General features: G+C 31.5%; 2 protein-coding genes across 2 annotated transcripts; both read left to right on the top strand.

The window, feature by feature from the left end:
• The first annotated feature begins 1,921 nt into the window (after window positions 1-1,921).
• LOC117933538 (crooked neck-like protein 1) lies at window positions 1,922-9,656 on the top strand. Its single transcript, XM_034854948.1, has 7 exons — window positions 1,922-3,218; window positions 3,326-3,391; window positions 6,444-6,588; window positions 6,671-6,889; window positions 8,108-8,327; window positions 8,462-8,657; window positions 9,263-9,656. The coding sequence occupies exons 1-7, from the start codon at window positions 2,065-2,067 to the stop codon at window positions 9,372-9,374; spliced, it is 2,112 nt and encodes a 703-aa protein (XP_034710839.1). The 5' UTR covers window positions 1,922-2,064; the 3' UTR covers window positions 9,375-9,656.
• Window positions 9,657-12,986: 3,330 nt separating this feature from the next.
• On the top strand, window positions 12,987-20,810 carry LOC117929570 (COP1-interactive protein 1-like). Its single transcript, XM_034849888.1, has 3 exons — window positions 12,987-13,073; window positions 15,412-15,555; window positions 19,007-20,810. Exons 2-3 carry the CDS (start codon window positions 15,462-15,464, stop codon window positions 20,515-20,517), a joined length of 1,605 nt encoding a protein of 534 aa, XP_034705779.1. The 5' UTR covers window positions 12,987-13,073; window positions 15,412-15,461; the 3' UTR covers window positions 20,518-20,810.
• Window positions 20,811-21,853: the final 1,043 nt, after the last annotated feature.

Below are 21,853 nucleotides of genomic sequence, written 5' to 3'. Positions count from 1 at the left end.
TTTTGTGGAAACCAATCTGCAGTGCCACCAACTTTTTTGCATTTAAATTAATTATTTTATCTTATTTTTATTTATTTTGGGAACTGATTTCTTTGTACGCTGTTGATTTCTTTCTACCATAATTATAAAGTCTTCTTATTATTGATTGCTTACTTATATAATGTTAAAAAATATGAGATTGTGGCGGCCATCATATGATGTTATCTACTACTTCTACATGTTTGGGTTAAGAGGATGGAGAGAAATAATAAAAAAACAAATAAAATAAAGAAAAATATCAATTTCATCACCTTAATAAATCATAAGTTTTGATTGAATTGAATTGAATTTCAATGATAGTGATACAAGTTACCGGTTATGATAACCTTGTCCCGGTTGGTAAAGACAAACACTAAACCAAGTGATGTATTATACTTAATATATATATGGATAATTGTGGATGTTTGGGCCAACTCACAACTAATCTCATGAGAATTTGAAGTTAACGATCGAGTAAGCCTTCAATAGCTCTGAGGATAGCTCTGATAATCATTATTCTTAAAAATTTTCACTAGCCAAATAAGTTTCAAATAAAACAAAATTTAGTGTGTTAGATTCATTAGTAAGTCTAATAATTTAAAAAAATAATTTGAAACTCGCATAATAAACTCATTAATACAAAAAATTATGGATTATAGATGAAAATTGGTTTATATGGATTATATTGTTTGTTTTTTATACATAATTATATATTTTATAAATTTTTTCACTAGAAAAATAAATTTCAAATCAAGTGGCATTCTACATTGAATTTATTATTGGTTTTAATAATTAAAAAAATAAAAACAAAAAATATAATTATTGAAAAAATAATAGATTTAAACATATATAGTATAAGTCATAATTTTATTACTTCTCCTATACATGTAACCATATTTTAAAAAAAAATTTACTAGGTAAATAAATTATAAATTAAGTAAAATACAATTGATCTTTTTATTTTTAAGAATAATTTAGAATTGAAAAGATTAATCAATTTAATTATAGATTAAATCAAAACATTTAAAAAATTTATTTTTGTAATTCAATACTAATCATGTTAAAAAGGTTAAACTTTATTAGTTATTCATTTTAAATATAATATTATTAACAATTATTAATTTTTAAATCATTATTATTCATTATTGACAAAAAAAATTATGAAAATATTAGTATCTTTGTTACATATGCTAAAATATAATTTTTTTTATAAAAATATAATTTATCATTTATTATAATATTACTATTCATGTTTTATAAAAACTATTTATTTATTATTTATTTATAATTATACATTTATTTTCATTTGTTATAAAACTTAAATTAAATTTAATTAATATTATATAAATTGAATTTACAATATTTTTATAAAATAAAAAAAATCATTTTTAAAATAATACATGCAAACAAGTTTAAAAAATAAAATAAAATTTAAAACAACTTATTAAATATTATTTTTTTTATAAAACACTAATAAACTATTTTTTTCTTTAATTTAAAAACATTTTTTAAAAACAAATATAGAAAACATAACTAAACGGATCTTATCATTAAAAATGTTTAGATAGAACTTTCAGAGTCCAAAAGTCGGGAAAAAAACTTTTCGTGTTGTGAAAATTAAAAGAACCATGTGTGTTTTTTTAATATTGCCTGAAAAAATGAAATTTTATGTAATTAAAAATTTTAAATTTGTGTAATTATTCTTATTTTTGATAAAAACGTTTTTGAAATCCAATTTCCAAAATATAAATTAGTAGAGTTGACCACACAAAAGCAATAATATGACACGGATCAATAAATATAGATTGAATTTTCACGATATTTCTTTATCGTGAAATTTGATAAATTTCAATATATTTATTTAGCCAAAAAATTGGGGGAAGGGGAGTTAGATCAACCCTGATTAACGTTTTGGGGGATGGAGCTAAATCAACCCTAAAAGGGGTGTCCTGAGAGAAGCCTGGCTCTTCGTAAGTCAGAACAGGTAACAGGCATCCGTTTTACCCTAAACGCCCTATTTTCTATCTCACAGATTCGCCGGCGACGATGGCTGCAAAAGACTCCGACCCTTCATTAGGGTTTCTGACGAAGAAAGAAACGGAGGTGAAGCTGCCGCGGCCGACTAGGGTTAAGAACAAGACCCCAGCCCCCATCCAAATCACCGCTGAGCAAATCCTCCGAGAAGCTCGTGAACGGCAAGAGGCTGAAATCCGACCGCCGAAGCAGAAGATCACTGATTCGACTGAGCTCGCTGACTATCGCCTCCGCAAACGGAAGGAGTTCGAAGACCTAATCCGAAGAGTGCGATGGAACATCAGCGTCTGGATCAAGTACGCGCAGTGGGAGGAGTCTCAGAAGGACTTCAACCGAGCGCGATCTGTGTGGGAGCGAGCGCTCGAGGTCGATTACAGGAACCACACGTTGTGGCTGAAGTACGCCGAGGTGGAGATGAAGAACAAGTTCATCAACCACGCGCGGAATGTCTGGGACCGCGCTGTCACTCTATTGCCTCGCGTCGATCAGCTCTGGTACAAGTACATTCACATGGAGGAGATGCTGGGGAATGTGGCTGGTGCTCGGCAGGTTTTCGAGAGATGGATGACTTGGATGCCGGACCAGCAGGGTTGGTTATCATACATTAAGTTTGAGATTCGATACAACGAGATGGAGAGAGCGCGGGGAATTTTTGAGCGGTTCGTGCAGTGTCACCCGAAGGTCGGGGCATGGATTCGCTATGCCAAATTTGAGATGAAGAATGGAGAGGTTGCGAGGGCAAGGAATTGTTACGAGAGGGCCATTGAGAAGTTGGCCGATGATGAGGATGCTGAACAATTGTTCCTTGCATTTGCGGAATTTGAAGAGCGGTGTAAGGAATCCGAGCGTGCTAGGTGCATTTACAAGTTCGCTCTTGACCACATACCAAAAGGTAGGGCGGAGGACTTGTACAGAAAGTTTGTGGCATTTGAAAAGCAATATGGTGACAAGGAGGGAATAGAGGATGCAATCGTGGGGAAGAGGAGGTTTCAGTATGAAGAGGAGGTTAGGAAGAATCCACTCAATTACGACTCATGGTTTGATTATATTAGATTGGAGGAGAATACAGGGAACAAAGCCAGGACTAGAGAAGTTTATGAGCGGGCTATTGCTAATGTTCCTCCTGCTGAGGAGAAGCGATACTGGCAGCGCTACATTTACTTGTGGTAAGTTTTGAATTAAATTTTTATTTGGTTCAAATCATTATTTATTTATTTTTCAGCAATGAATGTTTACTGGTTGTTGCTGAATTTTTGTTTTGTTTGATATTTAGGATTAATTATGCTTTATACGAAGAGCTTGAGGCAGAAGACGCGGAGCGGACACGAGATGTATATAGGTAGTGAAAATTTTATTCTCAATAAGACCCTAGTTGATTTTATTTTTAGCTCTGTCAGCCTAATTTCATCATATGGCTGCATGGCTTGCAAATAGTATTGGTAATATGAGCAGCTTAATATGCAGTCCTTTTTATAAGAAATAGCGATATAAAAGAAGAAAAAGGAAAAAAACCGGATTCCCTGAAATCATGGAGAGTTAATTTCCCTAATAACAGTATAGACAACCGTTTGATTCTATTTTATTTCTCATTTGAATCAAAATGGAAAATATTTCTTAAAAAATAGAAAAGGGAATTCTTTTTTCTTTTTTCTTTGTCTCACTTTCATGCAGAATATCCTTTGCTTTAGAAAGGTCGAACAGGAGCTAGCTTCCAATATATCCATTGTTTATTTAAATCATTGCCCTAGCTGTGTACTATAGTGAATACTTTTGTATGCGTAGAAAGTATGCAAAATAGAAAACTATGTGCAAAATCTACAACTTCAGAAACACTAGATCTATATATATCAATTGCCTCCTCATGTTTTAGTTTTCTAGGTTCATTGAGGGTTTATAGCAATTGGATGTTGAAATCCTCAATCTGACTTGTTCATATAGGATATAAGAGATTCTTTCGTTTTTACACATCATTTTGGTCTTTTGTATGTTCTTAAGTTTAACCAGTATGTTGGTCTATCTCACCATTCAACTGAGATTAAGGGATTGAGCTGCCAGCAGTTGAATGTGATGATATGCCAGTTTTTGTCTCAACTAATTGGTTGTGAACCAATAGAAGGGGCTAATAACATATTCCAACCAATATTGGAGGAAAGTATTTTATTGGGAAGAAAATATATATACATGCATTCGGACGTAAGTGGTTATCAGACAAAATATGAATGATGTAGCCTCTCATGTATTTGATGATTTCATTGAGTTGTAATGAATCAAATCCTAGTGTTTGGTGATTTCATTGGGTTGTAATGAATCCTCTTGATTAGGGTGGTTATGGGGTATGTGGAATGAGGATAGAAGGGTATGAGGTTATTGCTACTTGAGAGAGAAGGTGGTTTTGGGGGAGGGGTAAATGGTGGTTGTGCATAGAATTTTGGTTTGTAATGCATGGATCCTTCCTATTTAATACTTGAAATTTCCACTGGTAGCTGAAATCTTATATAGGTTTCAATGATTGAGTGGTATGATAGAAGGCAAATCATGGAGAAGGATTGGTTTTGCTCTCCTTGTTTGGGTTTTCCTTCAATCCCCATTTGAGTGGTGTATGCCCCAATGGCGAATGAAACATTTCTTTGTTTGATTTTATTGATGTTGAGGATAGCTATTAAGCTTGTGGAGGGCTTTGTTCTATTCCTCGGTCTTCTTCTTCTTCTCTATGTTACCTTTTTTTGTGCCTTTTGGCAAGCGTTGTAGCACTTTTTTAAATACACCTTTGTAGTTATATCCTTTTTATTTCCCTACAAGGGTAAAAAACTTTCCCTTGGATGGCAAGATCGTTTAAGTCGAGTATACTATTGAATCTTATTTTTATCTTTATTTAATAGAAGTTGTGAAGAGGATGAGAAACTTATGAGATGATTTTTGTTGAAAGAATTGCTTTAGAATTACAGATATTCTCTCTGTGAAAGAGAATTTAGGTCAAAAAGGCATTATAAGGGAGGCAGTCAAGGTGGGTTGTTAATGGGATGTAGCCTATAAAAATGGTTTTTGATGGGACCTAATTTTTGTGGAGGGAAGTTGTGACAGTTATTTGATATTGTTCAAATGATTATCCAGAGTCCTAGGCATCTGGACAGGTGTCATGATTCATGAACAACCATGCAGTTTTTTTAGTCCAGTGGAAGAAAGGGAGAGGGAGGCGACTTTGCCCATAAAAATCATAGAGGATACAAATGTGTTTTCACTTTTCAGTGAGAAGGCTGGATGAGGTATCAGTCTGTGAACATTGATGCAAGGTTTGATTTGGAATTTTAGATTTAAAGGATAATCCAAACATATGTTGGTTGGGGTGTTCTTTTGGGTTGGCATGGATCCTTTGTTGGGGAAAAGAGGAAGAAAGCTTGAAAAGCCACTCCTTTGTATTTATTTTGGACCATTTAGAAGGAGAAGAATAGGAGAGCTTTTGAAAACATTGAAAATGTGGATCGAGCAATCAAAAAATCCTTTATGTATAACTTCTTGGGGTGGGTTAGGGTGTACACAGGTGATTACTCAATGTTCATGGTGGGCTTCATTGATTGGTTGAGTTCAAATTAGGGAGAGTATTGTTTTTGGGCCTCTTTCTGTTTTGTATAACTTTTTGGCATCTTTGTATGTATCATGTATGCTTTTGTGCAATCTTTTGTTAGGTGCTTTTAATAGACTTAAAAAAGGTTGGTCTTTGGCTGTTTTTGGAGGCATGTATTGCTTTGTTTCTTCCAGAAGGCCTGATCAGGGCAGCTAGATGCATGGTAAGGTGGATTTATTTGAAATAGTTCTAACATCTGATTATGTTTTCAACAGGAGTTGAATCTCCAAATGATTTTTCTCACCAGGAGATGGTCTACTAATTGTCTGCTATTTTGAACTTGTTAGGAAATTGTTTTCTGCCAATATTTGCTGTATGTGCAGTTGATGTGCTTATCATCAAGTGTGTACTTTTGACTGATGAGTATGTGAAGCTATGGCTTTAGTTTAATCTGTACCTTTGTACCTTCAAATGGTCATTTAAATTCTGTTCTTTTAATTGCAAGGATACTTCGAATTGGTGATTATATTGAGTTAGGATTGAATCGATTGATTGGATATGACATTAGGAAAGATGAAGAAGAATTCATGTCTACCAGTCAGGATTTCTGAATCTTGGCAAACTCAGCAATGAGACAGGATGTTTTATATATAAAAATTCTCTCACACACACTCATTTTATGTTTGTGTTACATTCATGTATTTCGCATGGCCGGAAGGATCCTCAATCCTTTAAGAGTTTTTGTTTTTGAAACTGGTCTAGAACTGTTATCTCTTCCAGAATTTTCACCTTCCCTGTTTCTGAATCTGTTAATGTTGAATCTGACCAGGGAGTGTCTTAAGCTGATTCCTCACGACAAATTCTCATTTGCGAAACTATGGCTTATGGCTGGCCAGTTTGAAATACGACAATTAAATCTCAAGGGTGCCCGTCAAATCCTGGGGAATGCAATTGGAAAGGCTCCAAAAGATAAGGTATGATTATGAAAATTTTGTTTTAATGAATTTATGGTAATCTTAAGGGATTGTCCTCACCAGCTTACTTGTTAACATGCAGATTTTCAAGAAATACATTGAGATCGAGTTGCAACTCGGCAATATAGATCGTTGTCGGAAGTTATATGAGAAATATTTGGAGTGGTCCCCTGAGAACTGCTATGCTTGGAGCAAGTATGCTGAATTGGAGAAGTCTTTGTCTGAAACAGAGCGAGCTAGAGCTATCTTTGAGCTTGCAATTGCTCAACCTGCATTGGATATGCCAGAGTTATTGTGGAAGGTACTTGTATAAGAATTCTTCATTTTGGTTAAATCTCAAATACAATTATTTTTCTCTTCAGAGTGTTTTGATTTAGTAAATTAATGGACTTGATCCTTGTCCTTAAGTTCATTAGTCACACTTTCTTCTGTCATCACACAATGCTATTGCAACTGACCATAGTATGCTTGTTAAATATCTTATTGCTTTATCTGAATAAACATACTTGTAAGGTGCCAAACTGCTGCTTGTTATTATGTTTCTCGATTCTTACAACTGGAGAAAGATAATGTAGACTGCTTTCAGGTAAGAAATATAGCCAATAAGGGGAAATTGTTGAAATTCTCTTGTAGGACAAAAATATGTTTCCTCCAAAGCTTGTGAGGCTTGGAGAGAAAGTGAAGTCTAAAACAAAGAAGGTGGATGAAAATACTAATGATGTTAATGTGGATCCTTTTACAAGTTTCCACAGGAAATACCTGATACAACTTACAAGACAACTTAAGAGTGAGCATATCATCTGTTTCTCTTAACACAAAATTTCTCTCTTCTCAGCCATGTTTTCTCCTCAAAAGATGAAAATTTTAAATCTTCTCTTTGTTTTTGTTTTTTCTTTTTCTTTTTCTTTTTCCCTGTCGTACTCATTAGGGGCAAGAAGGGGAAAATTTTGGGTAATATGCTGTGTCTCACCTCAGCTGGGTTCAGAATTCTGACAGATTCAGACTGCAATTCTCAAAGCAAATTGTGGGTTGCACTGTATATGTAACTACTGATAATAGATGAAACCAGATTGAAGGTTCTGGATTTCCTGTCCTGCAGCAACATGATTCTGTCCCTAATTTTACTAGAATCTAGAGGCTGCCACCTTCTCTTCCAAGAGTAATTTTCTTGTTTGGTAGAGCCATGCTCTGGTTTTAGATAACATCTTGTCCATTTTCTGCGTTTCATTTTCTATCATTAGTAGATAGAGTAGAGATCATGTATAAAAGGAGCCCTGCAAACTTTTAACTCACCTTATGTCTTTCTCATCATTTGTTCCATTACTTTCTTTCAGTATGCTCGAATATTCTGCCTTCCATTATTGTTTTTTCTCAATTGTTAATACACAACTGCAAATTGAATGAAATTAGGGTTTGATTGCACCTCTCTTTTGAATAAAGAATGGTTACCTACTTGTCCAAATGAAAAAGGGAATTATGGGTATCAGAGCTAAATATAATACTATTTGTTTGATAACAGGCATATATTGACTTTGAGATATCAGAGGGAGAATTCGAAAGGACCAGGGAGCTCTATGAGAGGCTTCTAGATCGAACAAAGCACTTGAAAGTGTGGATTAGTTATGCAAAATTCGAGGCATCTGCTATGGTGGAGGATGACATGGGTGCAGACTTACCAGAAGATGATGCCCAGGAATCTATTCTAGAAGAAAAGAGGCAATGCATTGAACGAGCTAGAAGTAAGCAGTCCTAACATTGTTCTATTGTTTTATTTTATTTCTTATTTTATTTTATGCATGTGTCTGTATGTATAACAAGAAATAATAATAATACAATTACTTTAATTTCATCACTGTTTCCTTTCATGTATCAGGGGTTTTTGAGAAAGCCGTTAACTATTTTAGAACATCTGCACCTGAACTGAAAGAGGAAAGGACCATGCTTCTGGAAGAGTGGTTGAACATGGAAAGTAGCTTTGGTGAGCTTGGTGATGTCAATTTGGTCCAGATAAAGTTGCCCAAGAAACTCAAGAAGAAGAGGCAAATAGTAACGGAGGATGGTCCATCTGGGTACGTCCAAGAACTTACTCTATATGTCCTCTTTATGTTTTGGATAGCCAAATATCAATAGAAATAAAAAAAATAAAAAATAAAAAAGAGGAAAAGAAAACACTAAATGGGGCAGAAACAAGTGTCATTTACATTCTTTAATCAGTTTTGAACTGTTTCCATGTCATGAAAATGACTTTGGGTGGACATCATATCATTTCCATCTTTCTGGCTCAGGGCGATTTCAACTGTATTGGGAAATCCCAAAATTTAGGGCCCTGTGGTTGAACATTCTGAGGGGATTACCTTTTTACATTCCCTAATTTGACATTTTCATGAATAGGCTTTAATCATTATGTAATGTGCCAAATGCTCCTTACAAATGGGTTCAACCATCCATCATCTGTCAGTGCATTCTTCTTCCCAAATGCCCATTTGAACTTTTTAGTTCCGATCTCTTTATAATTTTACCTCACTGTTCAATGGGCCCAAAAGGATATCTTAACGTCTTTGAAACCCGAGACCAATGGATGTTACGATAATTTTTATTGCATGATACATCATGTATTTTGTATGCTATATAATAATTTTTGGTAACTCATGCTAATAAATTTTATTTCTAACAGTTACGAGGAGTATATAGACTACCTGTTCCCTGAGGAAACCCAGACCACAAATCTCAAGATTTTGGAAGCAGCATACAGGTGGAAGAAGCAAAAAACTTCTGATGACGAATAGAAGGGTATATCTTGTAAATACGTGGAGCTTTTATTGAACTTACCTTTTTATTTATTTTTCTCTGAAATAGAATCCAACACCAGAGAAACTTCATTTTTGTAAAACACATCTAAATGTTAGTGCTTATTGTTTTATTTATGCTTTAACTGCAAAGACGTGGAAGAAGCAGAAATTGCTGATGGCAGGTAGCAGGTAGCAGGTTTTATCCTGTAAATATGTGGAGTTTTGTAACGAAGGTTAGGCCTTCTTTTATGCTAGAGTTCTTTGTTTCATGGTGCTTTAGCTTGGCTTTACATTTTTTAATTTTGTATGGCTGTTTGACTTTGATAACGCTGTAATTCACCGGACATCATGGGCCTATTTAGTAATGTTTTGGATGACAGCTATTTAAAGAAGGGCATGGAGAATAATTCTTTAAAAGAAGTTTCAACTGTTTTCATAAATAAATCTATATTTATGAATTCAATTATAAAAAATAATAATTATTTCTTTAAAAATTTATTTATTTATTTATTTGTATTTCATGAAAGCTGTTATATACCTATATATAATAGTAAGCACATCTAATTTAAAGTATTTTTTTACATTTTAACTATTGTTCATTCTCTAAAAAACAATAAAAAATACAAAACGGTTTTATATTTTAAACAACATAAATCTATTTTAAAAATCAGCTTCTAAACAAGCCCTAAAATCCTTGCTCTAGTAATGATTGAAATTTTCAACTTATTTGGTTATGTGATAAAAAATTAATTTTCTGTTTTTTTTTAAATTGTAATATTATTTGATTATTTTTCTCTAAAAACAGTTTTCAAAATCAAATTGAAATAAAAAACAATTTCTAAAAAATAAGTTAGAATTGTTTTCATTAATTTTTAAATTTTATTAAAAATAAATTTAATTTATAAATAAAAATATTGTAAATATTTTTTTTATAAAAGTAATATTTTATTTATGTTTAAAAAGTTGAAAAAAAGCAACTAAAATAATTTTTATTTAAAATTATATATAAACGGGATGAAGTGGAGTGGGACAAAGTTATAACCGAATCCGTATCGGGATAGGTACTAAAAAAAACCCGATCATCCCTAAATGTAAGCCCTTATTTGAAGTTATGCCAAAAAGTACCATTTTTTAAGAAAATTATAAAGGTTCGGTGTGTTATAAAATAATTGTCAAATAATATTTTTAGGCAACGTGGATAGCCATCTAAACCGAAGCATATTGTTAAGTTGTTTTAAGTATATGAGCTGAAATTGCAGTTGGCAATGTTTAATACTGGATTAAAGCCCCATTTTAGAATAATTTCTAAAATTATTATCGATAATGTTGATTATTGTCCACATATGTAAAACCGGGTTTTTGCCAACCTTCTATTTTTATGTAATTTATAAAAAAGTCATAATAATAAATCACCAAGTATAAAGATTTCTGAAATTATCTTAAAACAAACATTTCATAGTTCATTTTAAAGCCTTTTTTAAATTAGCTTAAAAATTGATTTTGTCATTTATAAAAAAAATAAAAATAAAACAGTTATCATCCACGTGGTTGTTTACGTGGCTAAAAAAATTAGGTGTGACAATTATTTTACAACCCAATCTATTCTTATAATTTATTTTTTTTAAAAAATAATTATTTAAAAAAAAAATAAACTTTCATTTTTTATATAGATGACAAAGTTTCATGAGATTTACTCATATAATACGAATCCAACATATTTTTTGTAAGTTTGAGTTGAGTATAAATGATTTCGAAACAAATTCGTGTCAACTTATATAACTAGTTTAATAAATATGTAATTTTTGTGTCGATCTGCATAACATATAACATGACTCAAATCAAAATTTAATAATCCAATAATTAACCTAATTATATTTTTAAACTATTTAATTAATTTATTTTTAAATAAATAAATTGATCAAATCATAAATATATTTAATTAAAATATTAATCATATAAATATATACCAAACCTAATTTCTCATAATTATTCAATAAAATTACCTAATTATTAAATATGTTAAAAAAATTATACGATATTACTTGTTTAACAATCGTGTAATATTTATATTTATGTTTTTATTATTATTTCTATCTGATTTGGATTGAGTAATGTAATAAAATAAGTAGATTTTTGACAAACACAACCAAACCCACCAACATGAATTGCGATGCCTATTCTTATGCCACCAAAAGTAGAAACAATGACAATGCACTAATGCAGAAGGAAATGAACATTGGCAGCCATGATTTTCCAAGAAACTTCCGGAAAGAAAGGTCCCATCATTTGCTCTCCTACTTTCTTCAGTTGACTTAAAAAACTCATAAAAGATGGTGAAAGCTGAACGGGAGAATGGATCGGATGACATGAATGTCAAAGGACTTGCATGTGAATATTGATGGTTGAGTACCCAACATATGGAACTCTCATTGAAGTTGGACCCCATGTCCCATGTCGCCCACCAACTCATTATAATCATCTTTTACCACTCAATGACGAACTTGTCATTGAAATCCTTTTCCTTTTTTTTTTTTTTTTGGTTATTTACTTTGATGTTTTTAAATAAAGATCAAACTAATTGTACCATTTTCCTCAATAGAGTAAGGGTCAACATTCAATCCATTGAATGAGTAGGCCCACAAATTTGAAAATTACTAATTACACCTTCGCATGTCAAAGATATTTATTCAAAACCATTGGAAATTGAACTTATGATAGATAAATTTAATTATGATTGAAGAAGGAGGTTTGATTATTTTATAATATTTTTGTTAGAATTAGATATTGAATAATGTTTCTCGTTTTGTATCAAATGTTCTTATCCAATCTTATTTACATATATTTACACTAAAAATACAAATAACTAAAAAAAAAATATAACATGTCATTATGATAAGTACGAACAAAAATTTTAAAATATAAAAATATTAGGGTTATATTTGACTATCGGACAATTTAAGAAAAAGTGATGAGAGCAAAAAAATAAAGTATCAAATAGGTTGAAAGATATTAAATAAGTTTAAATTTCATAAATTATTTTTATATTTAATTATATAAAGATTAAATAGTTTTAAAATATATAAACTTTCGAAAATTTTTAATTTTATTTGATATTTTTTTATTTTTTTTAGCATGAGAAAACCACATTTTTAACCTCTTTTTTCCTTTTTGATACCTTTTAGGAACTAACCGTACCCTAAAAAAATTTGAGATCCAAACGGTACTTATTTTTATCATTAATACACACGTGTATTACCTAACTACCAATATTATTCTTATATCTTGACAGCGTAGAGTTTTGTTTTGTTCAGTTTGTTTGTTTGTATATTTTCTTTTCCCACAATTAAATGATTAGAAAAATAATTATCACGTATAATGTCGGCAAATCAAACGGCTGCGAGGGGTCTCTAACCATTTTCTGAACTGCCTTCTCAGCTGATTCCACCTCCAAAACTCAAGGGGCGGGAGAAAAAGGCAACGTGGCACACCTAATAATTTTATTACACAGAAAATATAAAAATATTAGGTATACGAACTAGTGCCACGTCAGATATATATAAAGTATATCGTGCTTCCTTTGTTCGATAAATTAACGACAAATTGCGGTGCTGTTACGGCCATTCTCTCTCCTCATTTCACAAAATTTTCGAGTGGTTTCCAGATCGACATTCTCATCACCACCATCGAGGTCTCGAGGTTCGTCATTATTCGATTTATTAATCATAATCTGCCATTTACCTCTGTTTTTAATCATAATTGTTTACCTGAGATTTGATCTCGAAATTGAACTTTAAGGAATGCAAGGTTGCTTTATCGAATATTTAATTATTTTTATTTTTTGATGGTGCTGAATCTGTTGATGACGTTCTTATTCAAATTTTTTTTTTAATAAATTTTTTGGATCAGTGCTTCTTTCTGTATCTGTTTGGTTCTTGCGAAAATATAGGAAATGGAACGAGAATTGCGTCGGAAAGGAGCCATTTCTAGGTTTGGGACTGGATTGATATTTCACATTCAAAAAACTGGATTTCCATCCGTCATGTAGAGATTTTTCCAGGGAAAATAACTAGGTAGAACAAGAGAAAGTTAGCCGGAAAAGATTAGTTTATTAGCTGTTTGATAAATTTTGTTTCTACAGAAGAAGTTGAAAAATGATCATTACGTTAGATTTCGTTAAAGTGTTATTATAAAAAATTACATATAATTAAAATTTATATAAAAATTTAAAATAAATAAAATGATTTGAAATAATATATACAAATCATTTATTAATTACATATTTTTTTCATTTTTCCTTTTCCTTCCTATGCTCTTTCTCTTACAATTTTTCTCGAATTTTCCTCAATTAGGCCATGTAAATGAGAAAAGGTGAGGAACAGTTTCAAAAAATAGATGCCATGTATGAGGTGGCCCTGGCACTGTATATAAAGTTAAGGCCTCAAATACACATGGAGATGGAATGAAGTTGTTTCTGGACCACCACTTCGGTGGATAGTGTTAAAAACCATAACTACTGGAGCAAACCTACACGGACGGATTGGAGGAATTAAATCATATTTTATTTTCTGTTGCTGGTAGATGTTGTTGTTATCTTTCATCAATGCATTTACTTGGTTTATTTTGTAGGAAGAAAACCTTTAGAAGTAATTGGGGTTTTGGGATTAAAAGTTTTAAGATTATAAAAATTAGGTGATTTTTTTTTTTTTTTTTAAAATTAAGTACACAAGTGATTTTAGTTTTTTTTTTTTTTTTTTTTTTTTTTTTTTTTTAAGAACAAGTTTTTTACCCTTAATTTTTTTAAAAAGTTCATGCAAATTACTTTTGATATAGTCCGACTCAATCAAGAAATTGTTTTGAGATCAAGTTATTTGAAATCTAAATGGGTATAAATTTGATTCAAATATGAATAAATCTTACTATGCTCAAGTGTTTAATATTTTTATATGGCAAATTTAATATATTTTCAAATGTCTTAAAATATTAAACTTTTATATAATTATGGTTTTTTTAAATTAGATAGTAATTCGAGTTTTTAATTATTTTAAATTATAAAAAAAAAATGGAAATTTTCTAAGTTAAGTTTCATTAATTACTTGTTTTTGTTATGTATTTGGATTTATGGATTTATAATTGAAATAAAAGTCCTTGAGCATACTCATTAATTTTTGAATTTTAAATTTGGAAAGAAAAAGAAAATGCGAACTTTTTGTTTCTCAAAATTGATTTAGAATTATTGATTTCTAATATTTATTTATATGAGTGCGTGATTTGAAATTCTAATCACAAATAGTTCATTATAATTGTTAATAATTTATTTTATTTTAGTTTTGTTATGTCATAAGAAACTCAATTTCAAAAATTTGTAGTAAATTTACTTTTAATCCAAAATTAATGACCTTCGTGCTGTTTTTATTTTTGAATGAACAATGGGAAAAAAATTGTAGAATTTAATTTCGTTGATAATTGGTTGAGTTATGAGGTGAAAATAGTGTGAATCATGATTCTGATTTAAGAAATTTATGGATTTATTTTAGATATATTTCTTATTCTTAAATTGTTGTTTATATTATTGGATTTGCTTTTGAGTAAGAATTCATGAGAAAAAGGTTTAAAATTATTATTTTTTTTTTTAAGAAATAGAAGAGATTTTTTTTTAAAAAGGAACTTGTTTGAATCATATTTGTTTTTTAGTGATGATTTTTTTATTTTTTTTATTTTTTATGATCAATTTATTTCTCATTTAAATTGCATAAAATTAAGTTATCTTATTTTATCTTTAACTTTAAAATTACTCTAGATTTTCAAAAAAGAATTGAGTTTTAATTTAATTAAATATTGGGTCTGAGAAAAGTTAGAAGATTAAAAAGAGAAAAAAAAAACGGAATTTGAAGTATAACGTCTTGGATTTTGTAAGCCAATCTATTGTTTTCTTGATATCGTTAAGTTCTTGTTTCAATTTGTTACTCTGAATTTGAAAACTCAATAATTACGTTAATTGTTTATTATTATTATTATTATTGTTGTTGTTGTTCAGATTTTGGGTCCGGAGTGCTTCTAGCTGAAATACTAAGTATTGAAGTAGTGATGACGAAGCACCACCGGAGAGATTCAATAAAGTCCTTGCTTTGGAGTCACATTGACCCCGACAAGGATGAACAACTGCAAGGGACCAAAATAGGTGAATTTCTATCTGCAAAAATTCTGTGACGTAGTAGAATGCATCATGCATGTCTATTCTGCTTCTTACCTACTACCTGTACAATGCTGTATCATCGTCTATTTCACTATTTATTTTCCTGCGGGATGAGCAAACAGTGAGAGGAAAGAAAGAAAATGATTACATGGCAGACCCATATTGGTTAAACTTTTTATTGACAACAGTAATATTAAAAAAAATATGTAAGAAAATTAAAAATATAGTTTGATAGTATTTTTGTATTATTAACAACAACATTAATAATACAAAATTTTATCACAAAAACACACAAGCAAACAGTGTAAGACCCTCATGACACACACGATGTAGGATTTTTTTATGTGTTTTGACTTTTTATTGCAGAGAAAAAAAAAAAACAAAGAAGTCCACTTTTATAAAAAGTAAGGGAGAGGAAGCACTAGACAAAAACTCGAGTTTTATGTCAAAATGACCCATTTCTTTAAAAAAAAATTGTAATATCTAATCACTTTTTTAAACTTATATTCAAATTGGCCTCTTTGGTGCCACGTAGGCGCCATATCATTAAAAAAATATTTTTTTTTTCCATCATTTTAGTTAAATCTCACAATTAGTAATTGCGACTTCATATTTGAACTAAATCCACAATTGACAACTGCGACTTCTTTTTTGAACTAAAACCGCAGTTGCTAATTGCAGCTTCATTTTTAAACTAAAGTCGCAGTTGCCAACTGAGACTTTAGTTAATTTTATTTTCCCCACAAGCTCAAACCGGGTTACTCTCCATAAAACCAATATACATTAATTTTTAATCATCACAATATAAACTAAAACCAACCCAGAAAACTGTTCAAACCAGCCCGGAAAACCAATATATATTAATTTTTAATCATCACAATATAACCTGAAACCAGCCCAGAAAACCAATACCAATATACATTAATTTTATTTTCCCTAGAAGCTAAAACTAAGTTAACATCAAGACATTAATCATCAAATATACAAATCACGGATCTATCCTTTTTCCCCATTTTTTTTTCCCCAGAAATTTTCATTTTCCCCATAAACTTCAACAAATGTCTGCATCTTAAAGGGTTTCAATCTTTGGATGATAAGAAACCATTTATGCTAAAATAGCCGTGAAGGACGTAAACAAAAGAGAAAACCAAAAGCAATGGAAAAATAATAATTTTCTGAAAACCGAGATTCTAAGATGGGAAAAAAAAATGGGAAAGTGCCAAAAACTTTACATAAAATAAAAAAAAAATAAATTAGGACTAACTTGATACTTTGTAGCTCTAACGTCTCTCTCAGTGGCCTAGTGATGGGGGCTAGGGTTTTGAAGGAAAAAATCACATAGAGAACAACATGGGATGGAAGTTGGTAAAGTAAAAAATAAATAGTATAAAAAATTGGTTTTTATACTGATGTGGATTCAAGGGGGCTATTTTGAACATTACTTTGGGAAGAAGCCAACTTTTAATATTATGTTTCAGCATAAGCCCAACCAATTTTTTATACTATTTATTTTTACTTTACCAACTTCCATCCCATGCTGTTCTCTGTGTGATTTTTTCCTTTAAAACCCTAGCCCCCTCCAGTGGACCACTGAGAGAGACGTTGGAGCTACAAAGTATCAGGTTAGTCCTAATCTTCTTTTTGGCTTATTTTATGTAAAGTTTTTGGCATTTTCCCATTTTTTTTTCCCATATCAGAATCTCAGTTTTCAGAAAATTATTTTTTTTCCATTACTTTTGGTTTTCTCTTTTGTTTACGTCCTTCACGACTATTTTAGCATAAATGGTTTCTTATCATCCAAAGATTGAAGCCCTTTAAGATGCAGACATTTATTGAAGTTTATGGAGAAAATGAAAATTTCTGGAGAAAATAAAATTTTCTAGGGAAAATAAAAAAAAAATTATGGGGAAAAAGGATAGATCCGTGATTTGTATATTTGATAATTAATGTCTTGAAGTTAACCTAGTTTCAGCTTCTAGGGAAAATAAAATTAATGTATATTGGTATTGGTTTTCTGGGCTGGTTTCAGGTTATATTGTGATGATTAAAAATTAATATATATTGGTTTTTTGGGCTGGTTTGAACTGGACTGGTTTCAGCTTATATTGTGATGATTAAAAATTAATGTATATTGGTTTTATGGAGGGTAACCCGGTTTCAGCTTGTGGGGAAAATAAAATTTAACTAAAGCCCTAGTTGGCAATTGTGGCTTTAGTTAAAAAATGAAGCCGCAATTGGCAACTGCGGCTTTAGTTCAAAAAAGAAGCCGCAGTTGCCAACTGTGGCTTTAGTTAAAAAATGAAGCCGCAGTTGCCAACTGCTACTTTAGTTCAAAAATGAAGTTGTAGTTGCCAACTACAATTTTAGTTCAAATATGAAGTCGCAGTTTCTGAATGCGGCTTTAACTAATATGACGAAAAAAAATATTTTTTAATGACATGTCACCTACGTGGCACTAAAGAGGCCAATTTGAATATAAGTTTTAAAAGGTGGTTAGATGTTACAATTTTTTTAAAAAATGGGTCATTTTGACCTAAAACTCTCAAAACTCTTATTCCTCATTTTTGGTGAGTATATTGCTATTAGAGAAAAAATAGGAAGCATCTCTGTCATACAGGTCTAGTCACTTTTAACGACTTTCATGAACCAAATTCTAAATTTTTAAAGAGATTTCTAGTATATAGAAAAGTTTTGGTGGCTAATTTAAATTGGTAAGAAAAAACAGAAAAAAGAAAAAGAAAAAAGAGAGAGACGCCACTATTTAGTTGGGGTTAGCTTGTCATGTAAGAATAGAGAATAAATTATGATTCCATTATTTTTTTTTCTTTTAATGTAAAGAGCATTATGAAATAAAATATCTAAAAATTTGATTGAAAAATTAATTATAATAATTTTTAAAATTAAACTTTGTAACATCTCTATTGTGAGTATTTAGTAATTAGAATTTTGTCTATAATTTCTAAGGTTATATTTAGTGGCCGATTTTAAATAAATATGTAAGGAAAAGAAATTTGAAAGAAAATATATATTTACATAAATTTAAAATCAATAAATTATTTTTATGTATTATTTTAAATTAATTTAACATATTTGACCTTTGTGAAGTAAATATTAAATGATTTAAAATTACATAATTTTTAATTAATTTTAATTATTTTTTATTTTTTTATAATGAAATCAAATATAAAAAAATTATTTTTCCTTACTTTTTTTTTCTTTAGCAATTTTTTGATAGTCAAACATGGCCTTATGTAATAGCTATAAAAGCTAGTGGCATCTTATAATTTTGTGCAATTTTTTAAGTCGGTTTCTGCTGCTGTCGCTTGCTTCAATTCATCAAATTTTTTTATCCTAAGCTTGTGTGTTTCTTTCGGATGTCATGGTATTGGTCTATCCCTCTTGACTTCAAATGGCATTTGTTTCATATTTATGGCAGAAGTAGAGCATAAAGTGACAAAAATCTTGAAGATCATCAAGAACGTAGACCAAGATGGAGGTGGTGGGAGCCGTGAGGGAGACTCTGGGTTGGAACTAGTTGAACTCGTTGAAGATTTGCATGGACAATACCAGACTCTATATGCCCTTTATGATAATCTCAAAAAAGAGCTAAGGAAAAAGGTTCATGGAAGAAAGGAAAAGGACAGTTCTTCGTCTTCCTCCAGCTCAGATTCAGAGTCATTTTATTCATCAAAGGAAGTAGACAGTAACAATGGCAACTTGGAAAATGAGCTCCAGAAGCAGACCGGCCACATCAAGCAAGAACCTGAAGCTGGAAATTCAGAGGCCACTACAATGGAGGAAAATAAAGCTTTGAGCTCGGAAGCTAAAGCAGGGGATACAGAAGGGGAAGTTTCAACTCTGACTGAGTCGAATAGAGCTCAGGCATACGAAGCATCAGCTCGGATAGAGGAGTTGGAGAGCCAGGTGAGTAGCTTGCAGCTTGAGCTGGAATCCGTTTTGGCCCAGGAGAGATCACTGGAAGAACGGGTTGAGCGTACAGCAGCTGAAGCAAAAGAACAATTCGAGGAAATTTTAGGACTAAGAGCCCGGATTTCAGAACTGGAAATGACATCAAAAGAAAAAGGAGATGATGAAATTGAGGGCGGAGAGAATGATGCTTACGCACAGATTATGGCCTTGACAGCAGAGATCAATACTCTGCAAGTAGAGTTGAATTCTTTGCAGACCTCGAAGACCCAGCTAGAGAATCAGAACAATGAGTTACAAACCATGATTGCAGAACAACAGAGAACACTGCAAGAACAGGATGACACGATCAACGAGATGAATCAGCAGTGTAAACAAGTCAAAGGGCTGCGCAGACAAACCGAGATGAATCTCCAAGCCACAGAAAGGAAAGTTGAGGAAATTGCAGGACAGTTCCGCAAGAATATGGAAGACAGTCTCCGCCTGTTGGCCCAGAGGATCCGGGTTGCCGAGAGACTTCACTATGAGAACAGAGACTTCTATCGGACGACGCGGGAGGCGTTAAAGCAAGAACAAAAAGAGCTCGAAGAAAATATTGCAGCTCACAAAGCAGAATTCAGGAAGCTGAAGCGTATCATAACGATAACAAACGACACGCTGAGTGGATTCGACTTGGTGGCTGAGAGGTTAAGCGAGAGCAGTGGGATCTTCCTGAGCCGTATTTCCAAAATTTCTGAGGAACTTTCATCTGCGAGGAAGTGGATCAAAGGGACAAACAATGAGCTAAAAGAACTGAAGGGTGAGAAATTGAATCTGATCAAGGCCGTGACCCAACTGGAGAAGAGAGTGGGAGAATTGGAGAAGATGGTGAAAGAGAAAGACGAGAGGGTGTTGGGTCTGGGAGAGGAGAAAAGGGAGGCCATAAGGCAACTCTGTATTTGGATTGATTATCACCGCACTGATCTCCATTCTCTCAAAATCCTTGCAAAGATGAGCTCCAGAAGACCAAAAACTACTTGAAACTTCTCTGCTTCGTTTTCGTTCCATTCTGTCCATTTCCTCCTTGACAAATTCTTATTTCTTTCTTCAACAAGTCTGGCAGCCGGGCAGGAAGGCTTGTGGATTGAAGAGGGAGCTTTGGGTGTCCATCTGAAAATGGTAATGGGTCAAAAAGTATGAAAATAGAGGTAGCCTTCCTAATTCCTGTTATCATTTTGAATATGAAACTTGAAAGGTCATTTTCATTCATTCCTTGTTGTTTGCTGTGTCAATGGTTGAAGTCATAATATAAAAGGGAATTACCCTTCTTTCTCTCTCTCTCTCTCTCTCTCTCTCTCTCTCTCTCTTTTTTGTGGAAGTGTTGTGGTCATCATGCCTCGTCATCAACTAAAGATTGAACGAAAGACAGTACAGCACAGAGGGAATTACCAACATCGACCGTCAACTAAAACAAAAATCCCTCCAACTGCATTTGGATGGCTGGCAACTACCATTGATACTGGATAGCTATAAACTGCAACTTTCTCTACGTGTCATTTTTCAGTTGAAGCCAACAATAACTTCTTAGAATAGAAATGAAATAATTTCTGCTATAAGTTATAACAAAAATGATTCTCTTTGATTATATATAGTCATATTTTCGAAAACATAATGTTTAGTTTGTATTCTTGAAAACACGACAATTAATTTGTTTTTCTTAAAAACAATATTTAGTTCGTGTTCTTATGAACACGACTTGATTCATTTTCTCAAGAACATATTTACTAGGTATCATTTTATGTAACCATAACAACGGTTATTCTATTAATGCCCCCTTCATTAAGTCCATCGTTTTGAGATGTGATTTCTAAATTTGTGATAAAACCATAATTTTAAGATATGAATTCTAATAAATTTTAAAATAGGTAAAATAAAATATAATTTACATAATATTTGTTTCAAAAGTAACATTTTAATGACCATAATGAATTTAAACTTTAAAAGGGAAAAACATGTAATCACATTAATATTTGGATATTTTTATGTTATAATAATTAAAATTAATTTTTTAATATTTAATAATTAAAATTAAATGAGATATGATATTTTTAGGTATTATATAATATTTTTTGTTTTATTTTCAAGTGATGCTATCCATACTATAGACGAAACAATTTTAATATAAATATTATTTATTTTATATATAAAAAAGTTAATAATATATATTATTGAAGAATATGGAAAAGAAAATGATACACCTGGATAAGATAAGATGTAATATTCCCTTATTTTAGAATCAATTAATGTTATTCATATTGATCAATTTTACTGAATATTTCATTTTATTTTAACATAAAATTAGGATAAAATGTCATTT

Source organism: Vitis riparia, chromosome 2 (genome assembly GCF_004353265.1).
Source record: "Vitis riparia cultivar Riparia Gloire de Montpellier isolate 1030 chromosome 2, EGFV_Vit.rip_1.0, whole genome shotgun sequence".
Taxonomy (NCBI): Eukaryota; Viridiplantae; Streptophyta; class Magnoliopsida; order Vitales; family Vitaceae; genus Vitis; species Vitis riparia.
This window is presented reverse-complemented; position numbering and strand designations above follow the sequence as displayed.

Coding starts and splice junctions, on each gene's coding strand:
- LOC117929570 (XM_034849888.1), top strand. CDS start 15,462: ATGACGAAGCACCACCGGAGAGATTCAATAAAGTCCTTGCTTTGGAGT. Junction 15,556..19,006: donor ACTGCAAGGGACCAAAATAG/GTGAATTTCTAT, acceptor TATTTATGGCAG/AAGTAGAGCATAAAGTGACA.
- LOC117933538 (XM_034854948.1), top strand. CDS start 2,065: ATGGCTGCAAAAGACTCCGACCCTTCATTAGGGTTTCTGACGAAGAAA. Junction 6,589..6,670: donor GAAAGGCTCCAAAAGATAAG/GTATGATTATGA, acceptor GTTAACATGCAG/ATTTTCAAGAAATACATTGA. Junction 8,328..8,461: donor ATGCATTGAACGAGCTAGAA/GTAAGCAGTCCT, acceptor TTCATGTATCAG/GGGTTTTTGAGAAAGCCGTT.